Source organism: Mobula birostris, chromosome 3, assembly GCF_030028105.1.
Source record: "Mobula birostris isolate sMobBir1 chromosome 3, sMobBir1.hap1, whole genome shotgun sequence".
NCBI lineage: Eukaryota > Metazoa > Chordata > Chondrichthyes > Myliobatiformes > Myliobatidae > Mobula > Mobula birostris.
This window is the reverse complement of record NC_092372.1, coordinates 188340616-188354169: the sequence shown is the minus strand read 5'-3', so window position 1 is coordinate 188354169 and position 13554 is coordinate 188340616. Positions and strand designations below refer to the sequence as shown.

The 13554-nt window shown below is 40.3% G+C and overlaps 1 protein-coding gene across 1 annotated transcript in view; it reads right to left on the bottom strand.

Moving 5' to 3' along the window:
* gpr158a (G protein-coupled receptor 158a) overlaps nt 1-13554 on the bottom strand; it is a 597333-nt gene that overhangs the window by 167368 nt on the left and 416411 nt on the right. The window contains exon 5 of the mRNA XM_072252053.1: nt 5899-5967. Coding sequence (XP_072108154.1) covers nt 5899-5967 — 69 coding nt within the window. The remainder of the gene's footprint in view (nt 1-5898; nt 5968-13554) is intronic.

Genomic DNA, 13554 nt, shown 5'->3' with positions numbered 1-13554 from the left:
TGGAGACCCAAGATGTTAGAATCTGAAGTAACAGTCAATCTGCCGGGAGGTGGGGTGTGGGGGAAGAGGGCTCAGTGGATCAAGGAGCACCTCTGGGAAAAAAGAAATTCTCAATGTTGCATGTCAAAACCATGCATCAGGACTGCATGCTTCTCTTGTTCACTGCGCAATGAGTGACTGAAATGTAGCATGATACCAGCCAATAGAATCCATTATAAAGGGAGATAGATATGAGTATTTGGAACCAGTAAGAGGCTTCAGAAGGAAGAGAAAAAATCAGCAAAGCACAAGAGCAATTCTGACTGAAAGTGTAACATTTATAATAGTCTTAATTATGCACAATTAAAGGAAATCATTCCAGTTCCAATTCTAATTAGATCCTTATACTGCAATCAAAATTGTAAAGATCGTTCAAAAATATCCTGCGTACACCAAGACCTGTTACTTGGTGAGATCTTAGATATTGATCAGCGGTCTCTGTCAGTAAATACATTGAGGAGTTTGCTGCTGTTTGAACATCTCAGAGCTGTAAAACAAATGGCAGATCCCTGAGACACACACATAATGCTGGAGAAACTCAACAGGCCAAGCAGCATCTACGGAAAAGAGTACAGGCGATGTTTCGGGCCAAGATGTCGACTGACCTTTTTCCATAGATGCTGCCTGGCCTGCTGAGTTCCTCCAGCATTTTGTGTGCGTTGCTGAAATTTCCAGCATCTGCAGATCTTCTCTTGTTAGTGGCAGATCCCTGCAGTCCACATTAACACTGTTGTAGCCAATTAGGCAACTTTAATTAGTTTTCTTGTTCCTAATAGGAAAGACACTGAGAAACTCCTTTCTGCTATAACCACAATCATCTTCATTTTTCTGCAATTTTTTTCTTTAAGCCAAAATAAGTAAAAAGGATTATATGTATTATTTTCCCAACATTGCAAATGCTTCTGCTGGAATACAGGCATTAGAGCAGATCATCCTGTTCTGCACAGAACCACAAACATGGCTCTACACCCTCTCTTTTAAGAATAAAGTATAGAGATTAACTGCATTGCATTCAGAATCTGAATTAACATATCAATCTGAGACTTTGTTAAAAGCTGCACTCTCAATGTCATTGACAGGAAAGAAGAAGAATTGACCTGTAGCAGGGAAAAGGCTCTACAGCACATCGGTTCCAATATAAACTGTAGACCATTCCTAATCTTACATTCATCCTATTTTATATTCTCTCCAGATTCTTATGAATTCCACCTCATTCTCTTACATAATGGTGGAAAATAATCTACCAACCTCCACGTGTTTGGGATACGGGATGAAACCAGGGCACCTGGCATGTTGTCATACTGCACAAACTTAGCACAGGCAGCACCTAAGGTCAGGACTGACACTGGGTCTCTGGGGCAGCGAGATAGGGGCTCTACTAAATGTGTCACTGTGCCATCCCAAACAGATTGTGAGATATTTTGGATAAAGGGAATCATGGAATGTAAGGATAAATTGAGGTTAAAGACCTGATCAAATGTGCAGGTGTAAGGTACAGAATGTCTGCCTCCTTCTTCTCAACAGACACCCTGGCCAGTCACTGTTCATATGCGCTGTTTCCCTAAAGCTAATTGTGACTATACTTTAAAAATGCCATTCTCCTTCTGTATGATAGAATCCTCCTGCTGGTTTGCTGCTGTATTTCCATGTGATAGCTACTCAAAAAGCTTGGTGAATTATAATATTTATCAGGCTTCTAAAGTAATACTGTTCCGATTTATGTGTTGCTTCGCCAGTGCATGACCTACAAAAGACTTGCAATCAGAATCTGAATTAATATATCAATCTGACTTTTTTTTTGAAAACTGCACTCTGAATATCATTTGACAGAAGGAAGTACAAGATAGGGGACAATGATTTTATTTTACTACTTCAGGTAATATGCATGTTGTTGGCAACACCAGCAACATCCCAAATTGCCCCTGAATTAAGAGTCAATTAGACTAGTCAGACTGGACTAGGATGGCAGATTTTCACTCTGAAGAGGCTAGTTGAACCAGACAGAATTTTATAATAATCCTGTGGTTTCAGGATTACCATGACTGAGATTGCCTTTTGTTTTCAGAAGTACAGACTCTTGTAGTCTAATTCCCCATTATGGCATTCAAACTCATCTCTCCAAACATTTCCAGAACTTTGGCCGCTAGTCTAGTATCTTAATCATTATGCCACCATGCTCTATATTACTATTCTGGAATAGTACTTGCAAAATTCTGACCAATGAATAGAGGAGTGATGGTCTTCATATCATACTGTCCAGTCTTATCTCTTGTTGAGTGAGATCACCCAACAGAAACAGAGTCTGGAATATTATTATTTCAGTTCTATTATACTCAACAATAAGATTCAGAAAAGCAGGAAACCAAGATGACGAAACTGCTGAATTTGGGGGCAGTTCTGCAAACATTGCCATTGGATAGAGGTCGGTGCTTGGAAGTAGAGTTGGACTCTGTTCCAGTTGGTTGAAATCTTTCTGCTTCAGGGGAAGGCCAGTAATCAACTCGCTGATCTAGAAATACTGTGAGCAATGCCAATTTATGAGTACCATAGATGGAGTTCTGGAATATCCAGTTTTACTTTTCGGGGAGAGAAATTCATTGCAACTGTTACAGGAACAGAAGGAGCCTGGGTCCATTTTTGAGTGCCTTTTTATACCATTCATACACCAGATTGTATCAATAAATGGCAGCAAAAGAAATGTCTGTGCTGCTCCTTCTTGCCTCAGGCTAGGCACTCAGCTGTGCTATAAAAACTATGTACATTTCTGCTTGGATATTTTAAGTGGTCTGATCTTACAGTGCTCAATGGATATCACAAATTTACTCTGTTCTCCGCCTATGCCCTGCTGCCTCTACATAAGGCACATTCTCTGTTTCAGCTCCCCTAATTCATTCATGAATCTCATTTACTTACAAATTCCATCTCTGCTGCCAAGAATATCCTGTAAAACAGGAAGAAATTTCTTCTAACTTTAGTCATGAAAATATTCTGGCCCTCTTCTTAAAACTGTATGCAGTGAAACCACTGGTTCATCTCCTGGTGATCCCTAGCCAAACTCATTGTATTCTCATCTTATTTATTAGATTTCTATTCACAACAGCTGAGATTCTTACAAGCTCTCTCAAGAAGTAAAAATGCTCTCTACTCAAGAGTGTGTCTCTGTTTTGTCCTGCATCAAAGTTCTTTCTATCTCCCAGCACAGCTGAATCCATGAAAAACAGACATGCAATGCCAACTGGGAAAGCAATATAGCTGATTTGGAAGTGCAAAAAAAAAGGCCATCAGAAGTAAATCTCAACTGGGTGGATTCAATTAACAAACAGGAACATTCTCAAAAGTACCATGCATATTTATGTCATTTACACTCAAATCTCTGAAAGTTCAAGACAAAGAAAAAGCTTGTCAAATGAAGTATCACCATGCACATTCTGAAAATGCCAATAAGAATTTTATATTGCCTAAAATGAATGAGAACATTAATAACATAACCAGGAATTGAAACACAAACAAGAGAAAACCTGTGGATGCTGGAAATCTAAGAAACACATGCACAAAATGTTGCAGGCCAGGCAGCATCTATAGAAAAGAGTACGGTCAACATTTTGGGCCGAAACCCTTTGGCAGGACAGGAGAAAAAAACGCTGAGGAGTAGGTGTAAAAGGCGGGAGGAGGGGAAAGGAAAAACATAAGGTGATAGGTGAAACCTGAAGGGGGCTGGATGAAGTAAGGAGCTGGGAAGGCCATGGAAGAATAAAAAGGAGGAGGAGCACCAGAGAGAGGCAATGAATGGGCAAGGAGATGAGGTGAGAGAGGGAAAAGGGAATGGGAAATGATGAAGGAAAGGTGGGGTGGGGGGGGGGCATTACCGGAAGTTCAAGAAATCGATGTTCATCCCATCGGGTTGGAAGTTATCCAAACAGAATATAAGGGTTGTTTCTCCAGCCTAAGTGTGACCTCATCACAACAATGGAGGAGGCCATGGACAGACATATCGTAATGGGAATGAGAAGTGGAATGAAAATGGGTGGCCACTGGGAGATCCTGCTTTTTCTGGCGGATGGAGCATGAGTGCTCAGTGAAGCTGTTTCCCAATCTACGTTAGGTCTCACAGATATACAGGAGGCCACACGGAAAGCACTGGACACAGTATATGACCCCAACAGACTTAGAGGTGAAGTGTTGCCTCACCTGGAAGGACTGTTTATGGCACTGAATGGCAAAAACTTTAAAAACGCCATCCCTTCTCTCAATTCCTCCATCACCGCCGCATCTGCTCTCAGAATGAGGTTTTTCATTCCAGAACAAAGGAGATGTCCTCATTTTTCAAAGAAAGGGGCTTCCGTTCCTCCACCATCAATGCTGCCCTCAGCTGCATCTCTTCCATTTCATGCAAGTTTGCTCTCACTCCATCCTCCTGCCACTCCACCAGGAATAGCATTCATCTTGCCCTCACCTACCACCCCACCAGCCTTCAGGTTCAGCACATAATCCTCTGGAACTTCTGCCATCTCCAACGGGATCCTATCACCAAGTACATCTTTCCCTCCACCCCCCCCCCACTTTCTGTTTTCCACAGGGATCGCTCCCTATGCGACTCCCATGCCCATTCATCCCTGCCCACTGATCTCCCACCTGGCACTTATCCTTGCAAGCGGAACAAGTGCTACACCTGCCCTTACACCACCTCCCTCACTACCGTTCAGGGCCCTAAACGGTCCTTTCAGGTAAGGCAACACTTCACCTGTGAATCTGTTGGGGTCATATATTGTGTCCGGTGCTCCGGTATGGCCTCCTGTATATCGGTGAGACCCGACATAGATTGAGAGAGCACTTCACCGAGCGTCTATGCTCTGTCCGCCAGAAAAAAGCAGGATTTCCCAGGAACCACCCATTTTAATTCCACATCTCATTTCCATTTCAATATGTCTATCCATGGCCTCCTCCACTGTTGTGATGAGACCACACTTAGTTTGGAGGAACAACACCTTATATTCCATTTGAGTAGCCTCCAACCTCATGGCATGAACATCGATTTCTCAGACTTCTGGCAATGCCACTCCACTCCCTCTCCCCTTCACCATTTCCCATCTCCTTTCCCTCTCTTACCTTATTTCCTTGCCTACCCATCGCCTTCATTTGGCACTCCCCCCCCCCAGTTTCTTTTTCTCCATGGCCTTCTATCTCTTTCACCAATCAACTTCCCAGCTCTTTACTTCATCCCTTCCCCTCCAGGTTTCACCTATCATCTTGTGTTTCTCTTTCCTCTCCCCCCACCTTTTAAATATAATCCTCAGCTTTTTTTCTCCAGTCCTGCTGAAGGATTTCAGCCCAAAACATCAACTGTACTTTTTCTATAGATGCTGCCTGGCCTGCTAAATCCCTCCAGCATTTTGTGTGTGTTGCAGGAATTAAAATAGATGGTTTCATGGGAATCTACCATGAGGACTTCTCTTTGTAAATATTATTGTATCAAAATTTCACCAAATATAAATCCTCATGTAAAAATCCACACTTCAATAATCAGAGAGGTTGCCAAACAGGGAAAAGATCAATCGTTAAAAATTATGGAATGAAACCTATTTGCATTAACTTTTAGCACATCAGACTTGTGATACTAAGCGAGGGTACATTTTCAATAAAGCACAAAACTGAATGTAAATGTGATTGCTCAATTTTTTTTGGATTGTATTAACACTTAGGTAGCTTTCCATAAATTAGAAAGGTGCCAACAGTGAATATGCCTCCAGGCAAACTATTCATTAGTGTTATTCCTGTGCATAAGTAGGACTATAGATCAAAATCGTTCTTACAGAATTTACACTGAATTATGGACTTGAATATAAATCATGAAACACTTACTGGAAAGTACAGAAGTAATGCTCCAAAGAGAATTGTCTCCAACAACACCAGTCCTGATGCTCTGATACTCTGAAAGAATGAAAAGATTTCATACGGTAAGGATCATTTAAAAGCAACAACACCTAATTCCAGTTAATAATTTCTTAAAGACATTTAAATTCTAAATAACAAATTAGGAGATCACATTCATCATGTTGCTTTAAAAATCTATCTTTCCCATTTAATAGATTTTCCATTTTCTTTTATTTCTGTTGATTACTTAATTTGTTATTCATGTGCAAAAATGTGTTTTTCAAAAGAAGCTGGATTAATTTAATTCCTTTTTTGAAATGTATTAAAATGTTCAAGATTTATTGAACAAGAAAAATGATATGGTGTTGCCATAAAGATCAGAATACATTTAAATTATGCACATTGTAGAAGAGTGTTAACAAGCTAGGATAAAATTGGCCTCAGTCCAGGTAACAGCAATAGCATATTGACAAGCTACTTAACACCCTCCCAACATACTTTTCTATTGAAGTCAACAGAAAAGACATTCAGTCAGACTGAAAAGCCGGTTTAAAAAGACAAGGCTAAAACAGAGGAGATATCAATCTTCAAAGTTTGTGCATGGTGAGGTCATATTATACGAAAATCAATTTGCATCAAATGTTATATTCCCCAGAATCGTTCAGAGACACACTTAGAGGAAAGATTTTAACTCTTGGACAGAAATTTAGCTTCACTGGCCCATTTAGACTACATTAATACAAAGCGCTTGTTGCTGGATTCTAGCTTCCAAGAGTTTGAGTTGCTATGATTAATACTAGCACAGTGCAGGTTGATTCCCTCAGCCTTATTCGCATGCATAAGACAAGCTATAAATCAAACCATAAATCTTTAAAGATCTAGATAGTAAGTGAAAAGCAAATTTTAAAAGCTTATACATCTCAATGGATTCAAGGTCTGTGCACAGTTGGTTGAGCCAATTACCAGCCAAATAGTTAGACCGAAATATAAAGGGAATGGTTTATAAAAAGTGAAAACTTCTAGACCATAGAATATAGAATACTACAGGCCCTTCAGCCCATGATGTTGTGCCAACCTTTTTAACTTACTCTAAGATCATTCTAACACCTCACTCCCACATAGCCCTCCCTTTTTTTTTCATCCATGTGCCATAATTCAGAGTCTTTTCAATCTCCTTAATGTATCTGGCACTACCACCACCAACTGCCAGTATATTCCATGCACTTACCACACTTTGTGTAACAAATCTACCTCTGATTTCACCCCCTCCCATTATATTTTCCTCCCATCACCTTAAAATTATGCTCTCTCTATTTGCCATTTCCAGGCTGGAAAAAAAGTCCTCTACATGAGAATTCTTAAGTGATTTCATTTCAGAAAATACTATCTGCAGAAATAAATTCCCCTAGCAGTTTAAGAGTCAATTATTACTCCAGTTTACAAATAGCACCATTGAGTAGTGGTTAGCGAACACTGTCACAGCGCCAGCAACCCAGATTTAATTCTGCCAAATTCCACCTCTGTCTGTGAGGGGTTTTTATGCTCTCTCTTTGAACGCTTGTGTTTCCTCTGGGTTAGACATACAGGTCAGGAGGTTAATTGGACACTTGGGTGTAATTGGGTGACACTGGCATTTTGGGTAGGCAGGCCTGATACTGTATTGTATCTTTAAATCAAATAACTTTTTTTCATAGAATGGGAAGCACAGTATTGCACAGAGTAAAGGCCTTAGACAAAAAATAAGGACAGTCAGCATGGATTTGTGTGGAGCAAGCCATGTCTAATTTGACTGAGATTTTCAAGGAGGTGACAAAAGAGATCGATGAAGGCAGAGATGCGGATGTTGTCTACTTTGATTTTACTAAGGCGTACTAAGGCAAGATCCCTCATGGCATACACTTGCAGAAGATTAAGATGGATGGGATCAATGATGACTTTGCCATTTGATTCAGAATTGGCTTGTCCATAGAGGACAGAGGGTAGTGGTCAGTAGGACTTACTCTGACTGGAAGTTTGTGATGAGCGGTGCACTGCAGGGATCTGTACTGGGACCTCCGCTGTTTGTGATGGCCTGGATGGATGTAAACTTGGATGGATGAGCTAGTAAGATCGCAGATGCTGGTAGTGCTGTGTGTAGTGCAGGAGATTGCCAAAGGATACAATGGGATATAGATCTGTTACAGATACGGGGAGAGAAATAGCAGATGGAGTTTAATCTGGCCAAATGAGAGGTGTTGCACTTTGGGAGATCAAATGCACAGGGCCCTTAACAGTACTGATTTACAGAGGGACCTAGGAATCAAAGCACATAGCTCCATGAAGTGGCTGTACAGGTTGATAGCATAGTAAAGAAGGCATATGGAATTCTTGCCTTTATTAATTGAGGCATTGATTTCAAGAGTTGGGGAGTTAAGCTGCAACTTTATAAAACTTTAGTTCGGCCGAATCTGAAATATTGCATTCAGTTCTGCTCATCCTAATATAGAAAGGATGCAGAGGCATTGGAGAGGGTGCAAAGTGGTGTACCAGAATACTGCCTGGATCAGCATGCATGTGCTATATGAAACATTTGGACTAACTTGGATTTTTTCCTCAGGTGCTGCGGAGGCCGAGGCGAGACTTGATAAAACTTTATGAGATTATGAGAAGGACATAGTTGGTGGAAGCATCCACCATCCTTTATTTGCAGGTTAAAATGTTTATTACTGGAGGATATGCAAATAAGGTGAGAAGGTTTAATTCAAAGAAGATGTACAGGGCAAGTTATTTTCACACAGAAACTGATAGGTGCCTGGAATGCAATGCCAGGGTGGTAGTGGAGGCAAATATGATATAGGCATTCAAAAGACTGTTGGATGGGTACATGAATGTGCAAAGAACGGAGGGATGTAGACATGGGGCAGGTAAAAGGATTTGTTTAGTTAGCCATTTAACTTAATTAGTTTGGGATACCATTGCGGATTGAAAAGTGCTGAACTGTTTTATGATCTATGTAAATAAAAGTTCAAAGTAAATGTATTACTAAAGTACATATATGTCACCATATACAACCCTGAGATTCATTTTCTTGCAGCCATATTCAATAAATCCAATAACTATAATAGAATCAATGAAGACCACACCAACTGGGGCACTCAACCCGTGTGCAAATGACAACAAACTATGTAAGTGCAAAAACAAAGAAATAATAATAATAAAAATAAATAAGCAATAAAGAGTTCTTGAAAGTGAGTCCTTAGGTTGTGGGAACATTTCAATAATGGGGCAAGTGAAGTTATCCCCTTTGGTTCAAGAGACTGATTGTTGAGGGGTAGTAACTGTTCCTGAACCTGGCGTTGTGAGTCCTGAGGCTCCGGTACCTTCTTCGTGATGGCAGCAGTGAGAAGACCACATGATCTGGGTGGTGGGAGTCACTGTAGATATGCTCACTTGTAGGGAGAGCTTTATCCATGATGGACTGGGCCTTTCTCCTCCTTTAACGGGTCTCCCCCATCTAGTGGAGCCCAAACCTGATGTGCGCGTTCCTCGTCAATATGGGTAAACTGGTACAGTCTAACGTGTAAGTCACATTTTTCTCAGTACATAATTCGCAGTGAAAATTAAGAAGTCATGGACAATAATGCACATTGCAAATATAATATTTCCTCTCAATAAAATTCATTCCTGCATAAGTAATTGAATTAGCTTCCAAAAATGGTTTCAATTTTATATGCCTGGTGATCATAATTTATTATGCACCCATATGCCATGCCAATTTCATTAATTAGCTTTAGTTTGTAGTGTAGAATTGTAAAGCCAGTTCAGAAGTCAGGAATAGTCTAGCATTTATTGTAGGCAGAAGATAAAGTCACATCATTTCAATGGAAATGATTGCCATATTCTCCTTTTTGCCAGTATCTCTTTTGATTCAGATTCCCTGGCAGCTCATTAATCTATGACCGTACGTAAAATAGATGTAGACAAACAGTGTAGATAATTGGGACCTGAGGAACCATTTCTTTTCCAAGTAAAATTTAATTGTTCAACTTGATTTGATTGTTAACCGTGCTCCTAGCTCAGCATTTTGAAGAACAGTATTGTGGAAAGATTTTAGTTTTTACTGTGATTTATGCTGCTGTTATAAATGAGTTCCAAGAAATAGCAAGTAATATGCAGATACTGGGGTGGGGGGGGGGTGTTTGTTTATTCAACATATTAGAATATTAAGAAAAGTTTCTTGTTGTGTCTTGAATTCTAGTTTTTATTCATATCTGTTTAGACCAGCATAACTGCAGGATATTTGGGTACATGCCTTATAATTGTAATTAACCATGCTGTATTTGAGCATACTGATTAATATGCAGGCAGAGTAGAGCTAGGTTATTCCTTAGTTACCTATCCAACATAACTATCTACAGGTTTGCTTAATTCTACACAGGAGGCATTTTCTTTTTCCCTGAAAATTTGTTCAGCAAAATGTTCATGGCTTATGTCCCAGCAGTACGTCAGAACTAGTCTAATTATTATGCACGCCCATAATTGCTGTTAAATAGTTGATCCTCTTCCTTCTGTATTTCTCCACCTACTATTTTTCCTCAGGTGGGGCAGAGTTCTACTTGGACCCATACCAAGCGGTGATACAGCCAGTTAGAATGCTCTCTATGGTACATCTGTAGAAACTTACAACTGCGTTTGGGCACATACCAAATCTCCTCAAACTCCAAATGAAATATAGCCACTGCCGTGAATTCTTTGTAACTGCATTGATATGTTGGGCCCCGGATAGATCCTCAGAGATAGTGAAGTTGCTCACCATTTCTACTTCTGATCACTTGACAAGGACAGCACCTGTTACCCTATCTTACCCTTTCTGAAGTTCACAATCAATTCTTTGGTCTTACTGACATTGAATGCAAGGTTCTTGCTGCAACACCACTCATCCAGCTGATCTATCACGCTCTTGTATGCTTTTTCGTCATCATCTGAAATTCTCCCAATAATAGTCCTGTCATCAGCAAATTTATGGATGGAACTTGAGCTCTGCCTAGGCACACAGTTGTGTGTGTAGAGAGGATAGAACCGTGGGCTAAGCACACATCCTTGAAGTGCACCAGTGTTGACCGTCAGTGAGGAAGAAATCTTATTTCTGATCTGCACATACTGTGGTCTTCCAGTGAGGAAGCAAAGGATCCTGTTGCAGAGAGGGGTACAGAGGCCCAGGTTTTGGAGTTATTTGATCAGAACTGTAGGAATGATGGGGTTAAACAGTGAGTCAATAAACAGCTGCCTGATATTAGTATTAGTATCCAGAAACTGTTCTCAGATTGTGATCAAAAGTTGATTTTATTTTCTCCTAGCCCAAAAGTATTGAGGTCCTGAGTTTTCTTTCAAGTCAACTAACAGCAAGCTGTAAACTAAACTTGGGGCCTTTTTGATCTGCAATTATCCTGAATGACAAGAATAGCCAAGAGACTCCATGTATGTCATTATAATTATTGCTTAATAATGTTTGGACAACATTGAACAAAGTGACAAAATACAATCAAGCAACACACCCAATGTGTTGGAGGAACTCAGCAGGCCAGGCAGCATCTATGGAAAAAGTACAATCGATGTCTTGGCCTGAAACATCAACTATACTCTTTTCCATGGATGCTGCCTGGTTTGCTGAGTTCTTCCAACATTTTGTGTGTGTTGCTTGGATTTTCAGAATCTGCAGATTTTTTCTTGTTCGTGATTGAAATACATTCAAGCAGTAGGAGGGTAATGCAGTGCCCATTCATTTGTTGGGGAGGGGTTTAAACTAATTTGGCAGGAGGTTGGGAACTGGAGAGATAGGGCTGAGGATGGGGCAGTTGGTGTTCAAATGGATGCAGTGTGTAGTGAGACTGTGAGAAAGGACAGGCAGATGACAGGGCAAAATTGCAGTCAGTGGGATGAGCTGAAATGTAACACGGAAGCAGAATTTAAAAGGGTGGTGAATACAGGACTGAAAGTGTTCTATTTAAATGCACGCAGTACATGGAATGAAGTACATGATCTCGTAGTGCTGTTAGAGATTTGCAGGAATGACAGTGCGGGCATCACTGGGTTGTGGCTGAAAGGAGATCTTTGCTGCAAGCTTATCGTCAGAGGATATAATTTGTATTGATGGGAAAGGCAGGTAGGCCAAAGGGGGGGGGGGGAGCAGGTGGTTCTGCTGGTAAAAAATGAAATTAAATGCTTAGAAGGAGGTGACATAGGATCAGAAGATGGAGAATCCTTGTGGGTAGAGTTAAGAAACTGCAAGGGTAAAAAGACACTGATGGCAGTTATACACAGGCTCCCAAACAGTTCAAAGTTCAAAGTAGTTGTATTATCAAAGTACATATATGTCACCATATAAGACCCTGAGATTCATTTTCTTGTGGGCACACCCGATAGATCCAATAACCATAATAGAATCAATGAAAGGCCACACCAACGGGGTGGATATCCTATGTGAAAAAGACAACAAGCTGAGCAAATACAAAAAGAATGACAAAAAAAGAAATGATGATAATAATAATAATAAAATATAAGCAATAAATATGGAGAACATTAGATGAAAAAGTCCTTGAAAATGAGCCCATAGTTTATAGCAACAGTACAGTAACGGGCCAAGAGAAGTTGAGGGATGTTATTCCCTCTGGTTGAAGAGCCTGATGGTTGAGGGTAATAACTGTTCTTGTACCTGGTTGTGTGAGTCCTGAGGCTCTGATACCTTCTTCCTGAAGGCAGCAGTGAGAAAAAGACCATGACCTGGGTGGAGGGGGTCACTGTTGCTGGATGCTGCATTCCTACAACGACGCTCTGTGTAGATATGCTCAATGTACAGTAGCAAGGATGAGGGATACAAATTTCTAAGGGAAATTTTAAAAGGCTGGTAATAAGGGAAATTTTAGAATAGCCATGCGAGGTTTCAGTATGCAGGTAGACTAGGAAAATAAGGTTGTTGCTGGATCCCAAGAGAAAGTATTTGTAGAATGCCTATAACATGGCTTTTTAGAGCAGTTTGTGGTTGAGCCCTCAAAGGGAAAGGCAATTCTGGATTGTGTAATAAACCAGATTTGATTAGGGTCCTTAAGGGAAAGGGACACTTAGAAGAAAGTGATCCTAATATGATAGAATTCACCTTGTAGTTTGAGAGGGAGAAGTCAGATGCATCAGTACTGCAGTGTAGTAAAGGGAATTGCGGAGGCATGAGAAAGAAGCCAGACAAAGTTCATTGGAAGGGGACACTAGCAGGAACGATGGCTGGAGTTTTTGGGGCTAATTCGGAAGATGAAGGATAGATACATTCCAAAGATGAAGAGGTGTTCTAAAGGGAGGATGAGGCAACCTTAACTGACATGGGAAGTCAAAGACAACATAAAATCAAAAAAGAGGTTAAATAATATAGCAAAAAATGTGGTAAATTACAGGATTTGGAAGCTTTAGAAAACCAACAGAAGGCAACTAGAAAAACACCATAAGCAGTGAAAACATGAAATATTAAGGTAAGCTAGCCAATAATATCAGAGAGAATACCAAAAGTTTTCTCAGATATATAAAGAGTATAAGAAAAGGGAGTGTGGATATTGGACTGCTGAAAAATGACTCTGGAGAGGTTGTAATGGGGGACAAAGAAATAGCGGACAAACTTAG